Source organism: Haemorhous mexicanus, chromosome 13, assembly GCF_027477595.1.
Source record: "Haemorhous mexicanus isolate bHaeMex1 chromosome 13, bHaeMex1.pri, whole genome shotgun sequence".
NCBI lineage: Eukaryota > Metazoa > Chordata > Aves > Passeriformes > Fringillidae > Haemorhous > Haemorhous mexicanus.
In genome coordinates, this window is record NC_082353.1 from 10425831 (window position 1) to 10438906 (window position 13076).

Below are 13076 nucleotides of genomic sequence, written 5' to 3' on the forward strand. Positions count from 1 at the left end.
AAATGAAAAGCCTGTTGGGTTGTTGCCTATCTCCTGTGCTAGGCAGTCCCTGCAATCAGACCAGAAGTTTCATATTTTCAATGGGCTTTCTTCTTTCTATTTCAAAGAGCACAGGAGGAGAGAAGAGAGAATGGTGCCAATCCCATGAAGAAGTGGTTGGTTTTGACTCACTGCAGGAACTGTCTGTGGGAGAGCAAAATTGTTTGTTAGTAGTTGTCCCATTTAGACGAGCATTTTAAGGGATTTTCTTGGATTTCTCCTGCATCCTGCTGCTGCTCTCTTTGAGCAGGAGGATCCATAAAACTCCTGCAGCTTCCTCAGCCACAGGCTCTCTCCCACACACCTCTGTCTACCACAGGTGAACTCTGTGAGGAGGAATGGGGAAGAAACAAGAGTGTTTCTCCTTCATTTTCCAACTGGAAATCTTACTTGTTACTTAAAGCCATCCCAGGCACGCAGACCTCCCTGCAGATCCTGCTTGGTGGCCCCTGTCTCCTGATGTCTCATCAGAGGGAGAGATGAGCCCTGTGGCCAAGGCTGGCACCTGGCAGTGGGTCTGTGGGAGCTGGGCTCACAGCCTGGGGGATCAGCTGAACAGTTCTGCCTTCCCATGGCTGTCCCACTGAGACTGACAGCTTGGTGTGCTCGAATGTGACAGCTGAGCTGTAGTCATTCACACCTATTGCATGTGCTACATGCAAGTTGAGAACATAAAATTAGGTTGCTTTGATCTTCTTAACACTTTGCTATTAAATTTAAAGCAGTGCTCAGCCATTCCAAGTAAATTATTTTTACCAAAATGTGGAAAATCTGCCTCAACTGGTACTTTGGATAGACAGATGCTGCCTTGGTCTGCCAGGGATGAGTGACAGAGGCTCCTTCAGCCTGTGGCTTTGAGCAGCACAAAGTGGTGCTGGAGCTGTGCTCTTACCTGAGGGCTTGGCGTTGTTCTTGGAGAATGAGACCTTGAGAATTGCAGCAGGGTCTGTAAATGCTTGTTACCCAGAGCCTGTGCCCACAGGTGATTCACTGGGCTTCACTCAGCAGTTACTGTGGGTCTTGTCCAGTTTGTAGTGCCCCCATATCTGTTGGACCTGCATTGGCTCAGTTGGACAGCAGAGGCCAGTTGGTGTGGGGGATGTTTGTGCTGCTGACCACACACCCCAGTCCCCCTGGGAGAGCAGGTGGTCAGAGCTCCATCTAAGGCCACAGCAAACCAGGGAGACCAGATGGATGTGCTGAGAATGGTGTTCAACTCCAGAGCTGGTCACCCTTCTTCTGCCTGCTGGGAATGCCTGGCCTGGCACCCCAGGTGTCTGAGGTACCTCTGGGGTTATCAGAGGCATTGGCATCATCCTGGGAGAGAGGAGGAGGAGGAGGAGGGGCTCTTGCCTCTGGGGCCACGGTGCATTAGAGGCTATGCTGAGGGACACACACAGTCCTGTCCATCTGGGGCTGGTTCTGTGCTGGGATACCAGTGGGCTCCTAAGCATGACTCATAACACCACTTGGAGACAAAATCACCCCTTGTTGACCGAGGTGGGCAGGCCAAACACAGAAAAGGAACACATGTAGTTTATATGTGTTTGATAGGTAGCTTCATTATTTCATCAGCAGGGGTATTTTTCTCATCCCAGAAACAGAATCCAGATCCTCTGCCAGGCCTTTAGGCTACAGAAGCCATAGGTAGTGTTTCCATGCATATGTCTTTGATTTCCCTGCACATCATTTCCTGGTGCCACTGGCAGGCCCTGCAGACTGTCACTGTGCTGCCTGAAATGTCATTCACAGCTCCTGGGCTGGACAGCCTGGTCTGTACCTTGGCTGTGCTCTCTGTGTTCCAGCCCCAGCTCTGTAAAACGTTGGAGCAAAGTTTTATTCCTCCTTTTGCTTCTTTTCACATTAGTGTGTAAAATAGGATTAAGCTTACCTGACTCATAGGAATACTTCAAAATAACTTTTTTTTGAACTTCATTTGCTTTGGAAATGTAAAAGCTTTATAAAGCACATATGATCTTTAAAAGTTTCAGGCTCTATTAATGTTAATTTCTGTGTTTTGTAATGTTGTTTACTCATATAGTTGGGTTTATGCACAGAGTTCTCTGTGAGTTGAGAGAAAATTGTTTTAGGGCCAAATGGAAATTATTCTTTTTTTACAAGAGAAGAAAATTTTCCACAACAAAGGAACTGTCTTCACTGCAGAGCTGCTACCTCTGTCCTGAACAGCCATGCTTGCATTTTTCAGATTCAGAACAATTCTGGATAAGCTGGTGATTAGAGCCGAGGGATGAAAGGTTTCTGTGGCTGACTCTGCTGTTGATTTCTCCCTCTGTAAGATGGCATTCGTGACCTTTTCTAATGACCACTGACAATTAGCACAGGCTCTGGGTAGAAGTAGCTGCAGAGGCATGTAGTGAATAGCAGTAACACATCCCTTGCTGTAGCCAGGTTCTCCAAGCAGCTCTGCTGGCTGGCTGGGCTGCCAGAGCAGCATCCATCCTGGAGGAGCATCCTGTGGCAGGCAGTCCAGCCAGGCAGCTCTGTGGCTAACTGCCTGTGCCTGCCCCCTGCACTCACCTTGTGCTGCACTGCTAACGTCGGGGTGGAGGGGATGTTGCCAAACTGGGGACACAGAAAAGGAGTGTCCTCGAGAGAGCAGCTGGGAATTAACTTGTGTTTGTGTTCCAGGGATGAGAGGAATCAGTCAATCATTGTCAGTGGGGAGTCTGGAGCTGGGAAGACTGTCTCTGCTAAGTATGCCATGAGGTACTTTGCCACGGTCAGTGGATCTGCCAGTGAAGCCAATGTTGAGGAGAAGGTCTTGGCCTCCAACCCCATCATGGAGGTAAGAGAGCTGCTGCTCCACACCCCACCCTCCAGCTGCAGTCATTCCTGGGACAAACATTCAATAGAGAGAGCAATCCATACTTCTTAAAAACATTTCTAAATATGCATTGAAAGTTTGTGTTTAATCCATTTACGAGGAGTTGCTTTAGGCGTCATTTATGGAAGACTGAGAGAAGGTGGGAGGTAATGTTTCAATATTGTTAACATATTTCACATAAGGTGATTTTAATGGGAATACTGCTTGAAGTCTCTTCAGCTTTGTAACTGGTAGTTCCCAGACTGCTGGCCAAATGCAGTTGGAGAAGACTGGTTTTGTGTGTATCCAAAGAGGATAAAGCTGTTTGTCTCACCCACCAAATACATACATCACACAGTGGATTGTACTCTGAAAGGAAGTAAAACAAATGTTGAATTTTAGGAAATAAAATTAGGTAAGAGAGACTGAAGAAACAAAGTTGCATGGGATGCACACCATTTTTTCAGAGGAAAAAAAACACATTGGAAGACATAATTTTGCTATAATTAGCTCAGACTCATGTTTCAGTTCTGGAAATTGTTGTAACCAACTGTAGTCAAGTCCCAAGGCTTTGGAGGGCAGGTGCTGGCAATAGGCTTTGAGAGGACGTGTACAATTCCTCCTGCTTCAGGGCATCTGTTCTCTGGGAAGCTCAGGAGACACTAATTCTGATGTCACAGCCAAGCAGAAAAGATTTCTTAGACTTGTCTGCATTGTTTCTCATGTCTTTGCCTGCATGTGTAGATTCAAGTTGTGGCTGAAGTTAAGGAACTGTGTTAAGAAATGATTCATCAGGGAGAAAGTCTTGGGGGAATTTCTGGAGGGAAGTAACTCTGTCCATAGGCACACACGCCTTGGTAGATGTTGGGCATCTCTCTGCAGTGTGAAAGATCATGAGTAAATACAGTGCATGCAGTGCAATGTGAAATGCAAAATGCTGCCGTTGTTTTTTTCCTCAGGTATTTTTAAAAATGACCTGTGTTTTATTCCTCCTTTCCTCCTGGCATGAGGAGTTCATGATACTCAAACTATAGCTGCCCCATCACAGTTGTGTGTGTCTGTCACAAGGTAATGGTGCCTGGTTTGTGGTGCTGTGTGCTGTTTGGAAATTTCTTCTGTGGGGTAAAACAAGCTGTGCTGTGCTGGGCAGTGACTCTTCCAAAGGTCCAGCCATGGGAGGAAGCCAAGGAGCTGAGCCTTGCCTGGAGCTGCAGCTGCACCAGGGAGCAGTGGCAGTGGTGCAGGGTGAGCTGCCCCCAGGGAGCACCTTGCAGTGCTGCAGTGACTGCAGGAGGTGCCACATCCCACCAGGGAGCACCTTGCAGTGCTGCAGTGACTGCAGGAGGTGCCACATGCCACCAGGGAGACCTTGCAGTGCTGCAGTGACTGCAGGAGGTGCCACATGCCACCAGGGAGCACCTTGCAGTGCTGCAGTGACTGCAGGAGGTGCCACATCCCACCAGGGAGCACCTTGTAGTGCTGCAGTGACTGCAGGAGGTGCCACATGCCACCAGGGAGCACCTTGCAGTGCTGCAGAGTGTGCAGGAGGTGCCATGTCCCACCAGGGAGCACCTTGCAGTGCTGCAGTGACTGCAGGAGGTGCCATGTCCCACCAGGGAGCACCTTGCAGTGCTGCAGTGACTGCAGGAGGTGCCACATCCCACCAGGGAGCACCTTGCAGTGCTGCAGAGTGTGCAGGAGGTGCCATGTCCCACCAGGGAGCACCTTGCAGTGCTGCAGTGACTGCAGGAGGTGCCATGTCCCACCCAGGGCCACGCTGGCTGCCGTGTGTGGCTGATGGGGGTGAGTGCTGAGCCTCCTCCTGCCCTGTCCTGGCCAGCAGAGCAGTGGCTCCAGGTGTGCTCACATCAGCCAGCCAGGGACAGCCCTGCTGAGAGGCTCTGCAGGGCAGGCTGGGCCTGGCTGTTTGCTGGGTGAAACACAAGCTCTGCAGGTTTCCCTGCACCCCTTCTGTGTTCCCTCTCAAAGCCTAAAGCAAACATCCTGCTCTCAGCCCTTGGGCCCCACCTCCCAGTCAGTGGCCATCAGCACTAATTATCTGAATTCATTTCCAAAAGCAAGGAGGTTTAAATTGAGGACCAAAAGAGCTTCCTTCCAATCTATACCTTTTTTCATTCACTAAAAATCAGTGGTGGTGCTTTATTTTTATTTTCTAGGGATAACAATTTTGTGAGCGTGGGCATATCTAAATATATATTTCAGTTGCTTTAAAGATTATTATAATTGGACAAAAGTTATCTTTTTAACTTCCAACACTTGAACTTTAAATTGCCTTTAGAGTGAGTGTTGTGAAATTTGATGTTGAGACAGACTCTTATGATAGCATAATTAATGTTTTGAATTCTTCAGTTAATTAATCAGTAGAAACACAAATTAACCCATATATTTGAGGAAGATAATGAGTGCTTCATTTTAGAAACTGGAAACTCCTCCTTTGCTGAGCTGACTGTAAAATCTTAGGAGCAGGTCATTTAATTTTTAAATTTCTATTTGGACAACCTAAACATCAGTGTTTTATGAGCTACCATCACATTATCTTGGCCTACTAAATACTCAGTAATGTCAAGTGGTAACTGTACATTTCTAGCAACTATTTAAATGACTACTTTTATAGTCAATAACTATATACAGTTTTCCTGATGCAAATGTGGAAATCAGTAAGTCTTAAAACATCTTTGTATGTTATTTATTTCCTGCCTCTCATTCTTTGTCACCCTCTATAGCTATGCAAATAGTACAGCTTTGTATGTATTCAGGCAAGCAGGCTGATAATCCCAAAGACTTTGTTTTTATCAGTAATACCTTTCAAAGGAATAATTGGTTTCTGGAATACTGTAATATTATATTGCTGCCACCACCAACCAAGTATATCACAGTAGCAATCATTTTCTTTCAAAAAACCACAAGAGTGCAGTTAGAGTACGTTCAGTTTGAATGAATTTGATGTTTCTTAGAAGTGCAGAGATGCAGTTTGTTCCTAGATCCTTTCCAGCAGCTGTCCCTCTGATGCCCACTTTGACATCTGCTCTGCTGGGTGTACGTGCTGCTGCTGCTCTCGTGGGGTTTCTGACACTCTGATCCCACTTGCCAGGCTGTGCCAGCTGGCACTGACCCATTCACTGCCCTGCTGCTTGCAGATTTGGGATACTCAGCAGTGCTGCTTGCTCTCATTTGTTTTTCTCAAGTTTATTTCAGTGCAGAGTTCCAGTGGGTGGCTGTGTGGCCTGGGAAGTTTGGACACAGATACAGTGGTGCCCTGAGGGCTTGGTAACACACACAGTGCCCTGTGATGAGGGGCAGTGTGCTGCATCTCAGTTACTCCAAATGCCATTCCTTTAGACACAGAGGTACCTTTAGGAATTTTTAGAAGGTGAATTGCTGTATGATGTCTAAAACATGGTCTGGTTGAGAAAATGCTTTTGTTTGGAGTTCAGTGTGTTGTGATTTGCATGCCTTGAATTCTGAGGTGTCCAGCTGGTACCTGTTAATGCTGATGTGGTAAGGCAGAATTGCACCCTGTAGGATCCACAGTCATTATCTGCCCTGGGCATCCCAGGGCATGTAATATAGAGGAAATGCACAAGGAATTGTTTGTTGTGTGTGGAGCTGCATTGAATTAATCTGAGCAAGTTCAGCATGATGCAGGGCAGCATCCAGGGCTGTCTCTGGGGCAGTAACCAAGCTGCTCTGGAAGGGGTTCAGTTTCACATGGCATAAGTCTGTGCACATTAATTTTTAGATTATGCTTAGGCACACAGTAAATATTTGTAAATGTTATGTTTGCAGAAATAGTCTGGAAATGTGATGATTAGAGAGTAATAGTAATGATAAACTGTTAGCCAGGCAGAACAGAGTGGGCTGTGGGTTTATAATAGGCAGACTTTCAAAAGTTGCAAGTACTGTAGATGTATGTGTACACCTACACATATAAATGTATCCAGGTGAAATAATTCTTACAGTTTTACTGTCTTTGAAAGAAGTCTGTGTGTATTTGAGCTTTCTGTTAGACTCTTTATTCCCTTTTGAATTACTTCAAAGAACAATAAAGGATTTTTAGCTGTAAAATTAGACTATGTGGAAGTGAAATAATTGCTAGGAATATCAGCTCCCAGTCTTGCATTAATGAAATAACTGTATTTTGATGTAACTTGTAGACCAGGCAGAGACTGTTCTTCATTAGATTTTTGACTATTTTTAAACCAGGACACAATTAATGTTGTTAAGTGTTTATGAGCCACGTAGGTGATTAAATAGATGTGATAATTTCTACAAGCTGTTTAACCTTTACAATATTCCCTTTTCCCAGTCTATTGGAAATGCCAAAACTACCAGGAATGACAACAGCAGTCGCTTTGGTAAATACATTGAGATTGGTTTTGATAAGAGGTATCGAATCATTGGTGCTAACATGAGAACTTACCTCTTGGAGAAGTCAAGAGTGGTGTTTCAGGTAAGTCTGATGTACTCTCTTCTTTTTGTTGTGTCATACTTGAACCAATCCAGTGTCCCACACTTCCTCTCCATCTTTGCCTACTTATAGTCTAGAGCTCAGTAAAAATGGAATTGTCCTTGACTGGCTGCCTAAAGATATAAAAATAATAATTATGGTTTGTACCATGTGGGGATGTTACATGAAGAGCTGTTGTATATTTTAGAAGTAAGAGACAGTTATAACACATGGTTTAGTTGGAAGAGAATATTTTTCATTTCTTTTTGGTTTGAAGGTATGGAATTTGGAGTGCTTAGGTTCAGAATTACGGTGTTGGTCATGAGTCATCACCTTCTGAGCTGTGTTTGTCCTTCATTTTAAAATTCAAGCTTTGCCTTGGCAAAGGAAGATACTCCCTTTACCAGATTACTATAAATGCTGAGGCAAATAATGTTAGTTATTTTCGGAGAATGAAAAACTTTTGAGTATGATCACTTCACTTACCTGCAGAATCCTGGTTTATAATTAATAGTAATCTACAGTTCTGAAAAGTGAAATCATACTTTTTTTTTAATGAAAATGTCTGCATGCTTCTTGCTGTTGAAAATGGATTAAATTAACCAAGAAGGAAGAGATAGATGCTGATTTATCTTCCTTTTTTCCATGTGGCTTCTGTGCTCTTAATGTATTGCTAGAGAAAGCATTTTACATAGTAATTCAACTCTGCTCATGGTTGTTTCTGCCACTTGTTAAGTGGTGAAAAATAACAAATTCCTTTCTTTTTAAAGGCAGAAGAGGAGAGAAATTACCACATCTTTTATCAGCTTTGTGCCTCTGCAGCATTGCCTGAGTTTAAAACTCTACGATTGGGTATGACATTCACATTTGCTGGGTTGTGTGATTGTGGGGACAGCAGCATCTCTGAGCTTTTTGAGCCAAAGACCCAAAAGAAGAATTGCTGGCTCTTAAATTCTAAACTTTTAAACCCTCAAGTAGTAAAATGTATTGAGAATAACTAAAAGGATAGACCTTGGACTTCGTGATTTTCTGATAGAACAGAAGTAACAGATTTGTTTATTCAGGAGACTCTAATACACTGCAGTTGCAATCAGTAGGACTTACTATGTCCTGGAGGGTGAAATTCTTTTCTCTTAGTTCTTTAAAACCTTTTTTCCGTTGTTCCAGCCACTAGAGAATGTTACCCCTTCTGGTATAAGTGTCTGAAAAGCTTATTTTGCATCTGCATTCTTTTACTTGGGCTATTAGCAATTACTTTACAATCTCTGCTAACCTGGTGACCAAAAAGCAGATGAGGGAATCTTTTCTTTTATCAAATTAAAATGTTGCTAGAAGAAAGGTTTCTCATTTGACAGGAGTTGGTGCTTTGTAAAAGAAAAGTGTAATGATGACCTTAGATAGACAATCATGTCATCATTTAAAAATTCAGTATAAATTGCAGTGCTTCAGTATTTTTAAAAGTCAGTTTCATAATAGGAAAGCTGCACAGCCTGTGCTGGTTTCTGAAATACTGTTCTGGTTTTAGAGTGTTTCTCTGCTCTTCTGCACCACCCTGGCACATTTAGGATTCACATCTGCTAACACAGGAGAGAAAGGAACTGATGTAATTATAACTGAAGAAGCCATTTAGCAGACTTCTCTTTCAGCATTCTTGGAACCTTAGCTGATCAGAAGAAAAGGAGTCTGTTAGTGCAGCTGGAAGCACGAAACCATAGGAATTTACCCAGGAGAGCTGCTGGTCTCCCAGTGGAGCCCAGTGCTGTCCCCAGAGCAGTATGAAGCTCTCTCTGCTCCAACCTTGACTTCTCAGCCTGAATGGAGCACAGATACTCTTAAGGCTGAGCCAGGCCATAAATCAGAAAAGAGAAGAAAATGGGCAAAATACAATATCTTGATGTAGTAATAGCATGGTAATATCTGTCACATAATTCCAAAGTGCTGCTGCTCTCAACTCTGGGGCTGCTGTGTAGGTGGTTGGCTCAGGCTTGGAGAGCAACTGCTTCCACAGTGATTATTCCACAATTGTGCAAGTCTGAACCAAGGTTAGGTAGATAATATGCTTGGGGACCTGCTATGGGAACCAGGTAGCTTAAAGAATACTTACTTGCACAGTTAAATCTTGAAAAAAATGCTCTTCAGAATAAGTGGGTCTTATGAGCCAGAAGGTGAAAATGTGCATATGTCAGATCATGGATTCTGCCAAGAGCAACTTAGTTATGACACAGCTTTACAGATGTGCTGTGAATTTCTGCATCAATGTGTGTAAAATATGTATTTTTCATTATTACAGGGAATGCAAATTACTTTCACTACACAAAGCAAGGTGGAAGCCCTGTGATTGATGGTGTTGATGATGCCAAGGAAATGGTGAACACCAGGCAGGCGTGCACTTTGCTAGGTAATTGGTAAATCACTGTCATATCCTAAATCTGATACACTAGCAAGTGTTTTCTACATTATTTGTGCATATTATTTTCATACTCTGTGTTTAGAACCAGGAGAGTTGGATAAACTTTGGGACTGAGATACTTGTATTGCATGGAGAAGATTTAAATTGTAGTAGAATTATAAATCTAAGAGGAGGGCACATTATGTGAACATAAATGGTGGATTCCCTTGGTGTAACATATACAGTGCTGGAGGTCACTGACAAAGCACTTTGAAACAGCAAATTAAATTATTCATTTTAATGGAGTTTTGTTTCATCTGGTTGTAAAACGTTTTTGATAGAAGTGGAGCCAATTAGCACTGTCAAATGTCAGAGTCACACACAGCAGTCACTGCTCTTCTCTCCTTAACAAATTTTTTCATCACCTGCAGCTCTCTCCATTCAAAACATTTTATTCATCCTTTTCCAGGGATAAGTGACTCCTACCAGATGGGAATTTTTCGAATCCTTGCTGGCATCCTTCACCTGGGCAACGTGGAGTTTGCATCTCGGGATTCTGACAGCTGCACTGTTCCTGTGAGTAGCAGATCAGCTGAAGGGCATGGTTTGCACTCTGACAGCTCTGCCTTCTGCTTGTTTGCAGGGACCTCTTCTGAAAAGGAGTGACATGGAAATGAGTTTATTTCTAATTTGCTAACATTTTCACAGTTTTTTGCAGATGGATTCAACTCTCCTCAGTTCAGAGGCTTTAGGCAGTACTCTCTGTATTGTACCATTGGTATACAATTATAGCTGTAATGGATCTGCCCTAGAAAAGTCTAGTAGGCAGGCTAGCTTTGAAGTCCTGAGCAGGTGTCTAGATCTTTAAATTCCTGCATGAATATCTTCCCTGCACACAGTAAAGGCTTTGCCAGATGGGGTTTTTTTTTGGTATGAAGTGCCAGAATGCCCTAAATAATTGCAAAATAAATGCCTCTGGGATGCTTAGACATGAGCATAGGATATTCAGATATGATTTGTGTGACTCATCTAAGTGTCATGGTTTTATCAGTTCCTTTTTGCCTTGGAGATCAGCAACAAGGACTGAATAGTCTGATCTGAAAAACCCTCCTCATTGCTGAGGGCCCAGGCTCTTACCCGTATTCTGAAAATGAGAAACAAAACAGTCCTGGCAGGTCTCTTCCTTGGATTCAGAGTGACCAGTTTCTCCTTCTGCCTCTCTCTGAATGTCTCCTGCTGGCCTGCACAGCCTTCAACTTTCTCTCTTTTGCAATAGCAGCAACACTTCCGGAGTTTTTTTCCATTTCTCACTGTCAGTCCCTTTCTCAGGAATCTGCAGTGGCAGTTTCTGGAGCTGAGACAGCAGGTCCTTTGTGGGTGATGGGTGTTCCTGCCTTTACACCCCCTGCCCGTGGGGTCTCACAGCTGCTTTGAAACCACAGCAGTAGCCTGGCTCCTTGGTGTCTTAAAAAGGTTTTCAGTACAAAGCAAGCTCATTTAATGATAACAGGTGGAAAGCTGATGAGCCCCAGGACATGAGGAGCTTGCCTGTGTTGTGATGAGTATCACCAGTGCAGGAATCCTACTGGCTGAGCTGGTAAAAAGCTGCAGGTTCCTGGGCAACCCCATCCTGGCCTGACAACAGCTGGCAGGCAGTGGTGGATGTGTGCTCAGGGGCACCATTACCTGCTCTCTGTCACTGCCATGTCACCCCAGAGCTCTGGCCATGCACACCGCTCTGCTGGGAGCACTGCTGGGATGGAGCAGTGGTGCTGCAGGGTGCTCAGCAAAGGGCTTCCTGTGCTGCTGTGGCAATAAATCAGTTTGTTTAATATCAGCTTGAGCAACCCTAATGTGACACTCTTTCATGCAGTGTTCATACGTATTATTACTTTATTATTGTCTTCCAAGCCAGTAAAACATGCTCAGTTAATTGGATTTTGGAGGTGTAGCTGCATGGGGCCTGTATGCTGTAAGAAGTAGAAAAAGCCCCAGAGAAGTCACAAGGATGTGGAAATATTTAAAGCTGATGTACCCTGAAGCTGTAGGACATGTGGTGACAGTCCTCTGCCATCTGTCCTTGCCAAGACAGTGCTTGTCAGTGTGCTGCTGAGCCACCAGGTGCAAGGGGAGCGTGATGAGGAAGTGCTGTTGGGGGAGCTCCTGAGGAGGAGAGACCTGTCTGTCCTCCTTGATTTCTAGTGATCAGTTTGCATGTTAGTCACTAAGTGTGGTATCTTATTGAGTGGTAAGTGCACTGCACTGATCTTTGTGCAGAAACCTTATATACCCATCTCAACATGCAGGCCTTGCTGGTTGATTTTGCCCAGTTAAACAAAGCTCAGTTTTTTCCTCTTGTACAGTTCAATTTGAGAGCTAGAGAACATCTCTTAGTGTTTGTCTCCAGAATTCTCTGAGAAAATACTTTGTTAAGTCCTGAGACCAGAGCACTAAAGCCCTTCCACACTTGTTTCTTGGCTCAGGCTGTGTTGCCTCCTTGCCATCCCTCCCTGCCACAGCTGTATGTGAGCAGTCTAGAGCCCCACTCTGGAGCTCTGCCCGTTTGGCCTGACACAGCTGTAAGAATTCAACATACCAAGTCCACCAGAGAAGCCAGATGATTCATTTTTCTGAAGCTTGCAGGTTCCCTGTGTGAAGCCTTTTGCTGAGCACAAGAATAGTACAATAAATGCCTTTGAGGAAGATTATTCACTGATTCACTTCAGCAATGTGAATGTGCTAAGTGAGCAGGGAGCTTGCTTGGTTTTGAAGGAGGAAGAGAAGAGCTGAGGAAGCTGCTGTTGCTGCTTATTGTGGGATCACTGCAGGCAGGCAGTTCTGTTTACATGGTTGTATGTTTGCTGTGGGTTATATGTCCCAATATCTAACGAGCCTGTTTTTATTAGCCCAAGCATGAGCCCCTCACCATCTTCTGTGACCTCATGGGTGTGGAGTATGAGGAGATGGCCCACTGGCTTTGCCATAGAAAGCTCGCCACTGCCACTGAAACTTACATCAAGCCAATTTCCAAACTTCATGCCATCAATGCCAGAGATGCACTTGCCAAACATATCTATGCTAACCTCTTCAACTGGATTGTAGATCATGTGAACAAAGCCCTTCATGCCACTGTAAAGCAGCATTCTTTCATCGGGGTGTTGGACATCTATGGGTGAGTTTCTGTCAGAGACATGACACTCTTACATAATTATCTGACTGCAAAGCATCCTTGTCTTTGTCATTTAGCACTGCATGGGTTACAGAAAAAAGCCCCAAACTTTAGCAGCTGCTTATTCCAGCTGAAGGAAGTAGGTGTTTAGTTTTGACACACTAAGATCTTTGTCATGACTTCAATG

The 13076-nt window shown here is 44.2% G+C and overlaps 1 protein-coding gene across 8 annotated transcripts in view; it reads left to right on the forward strand.

Annotated features, from left to right (window-relative positions):
• The window catches only part of MYO5A (myosin VA), a 99517-nt gene that overhangs the window by 40974 nt on the left and 45467 nt on the right, over positions 1-13076 (forward strand). For all 8 annotated transcript variants that reach the window (XM_059858318.1, XM_059858320.1, XM_059858322.1 and 5 more), the window contains exons 5-10: positions 2689-2845; positions 7191-7334; positions 8102-8183; positions 9622-9729; positions 10190-10296; positions 12627-12892. In XM_059858318.1, coding sequence (XP_059714301.1) covers positions 2689-2845; positions 7191-7334; positions 8102-8183; positions 9622-9729; positions 10190-10296; positions 12627-12892 — 864 coding nt within the window. The remainder of the gene's footprint in view (positions 1-2688; positions 2846-7190; positions 7335-8101; positions 8184-9621; positions 9730-10189; positions 10297-12626; positions 12893-13076) is intronic.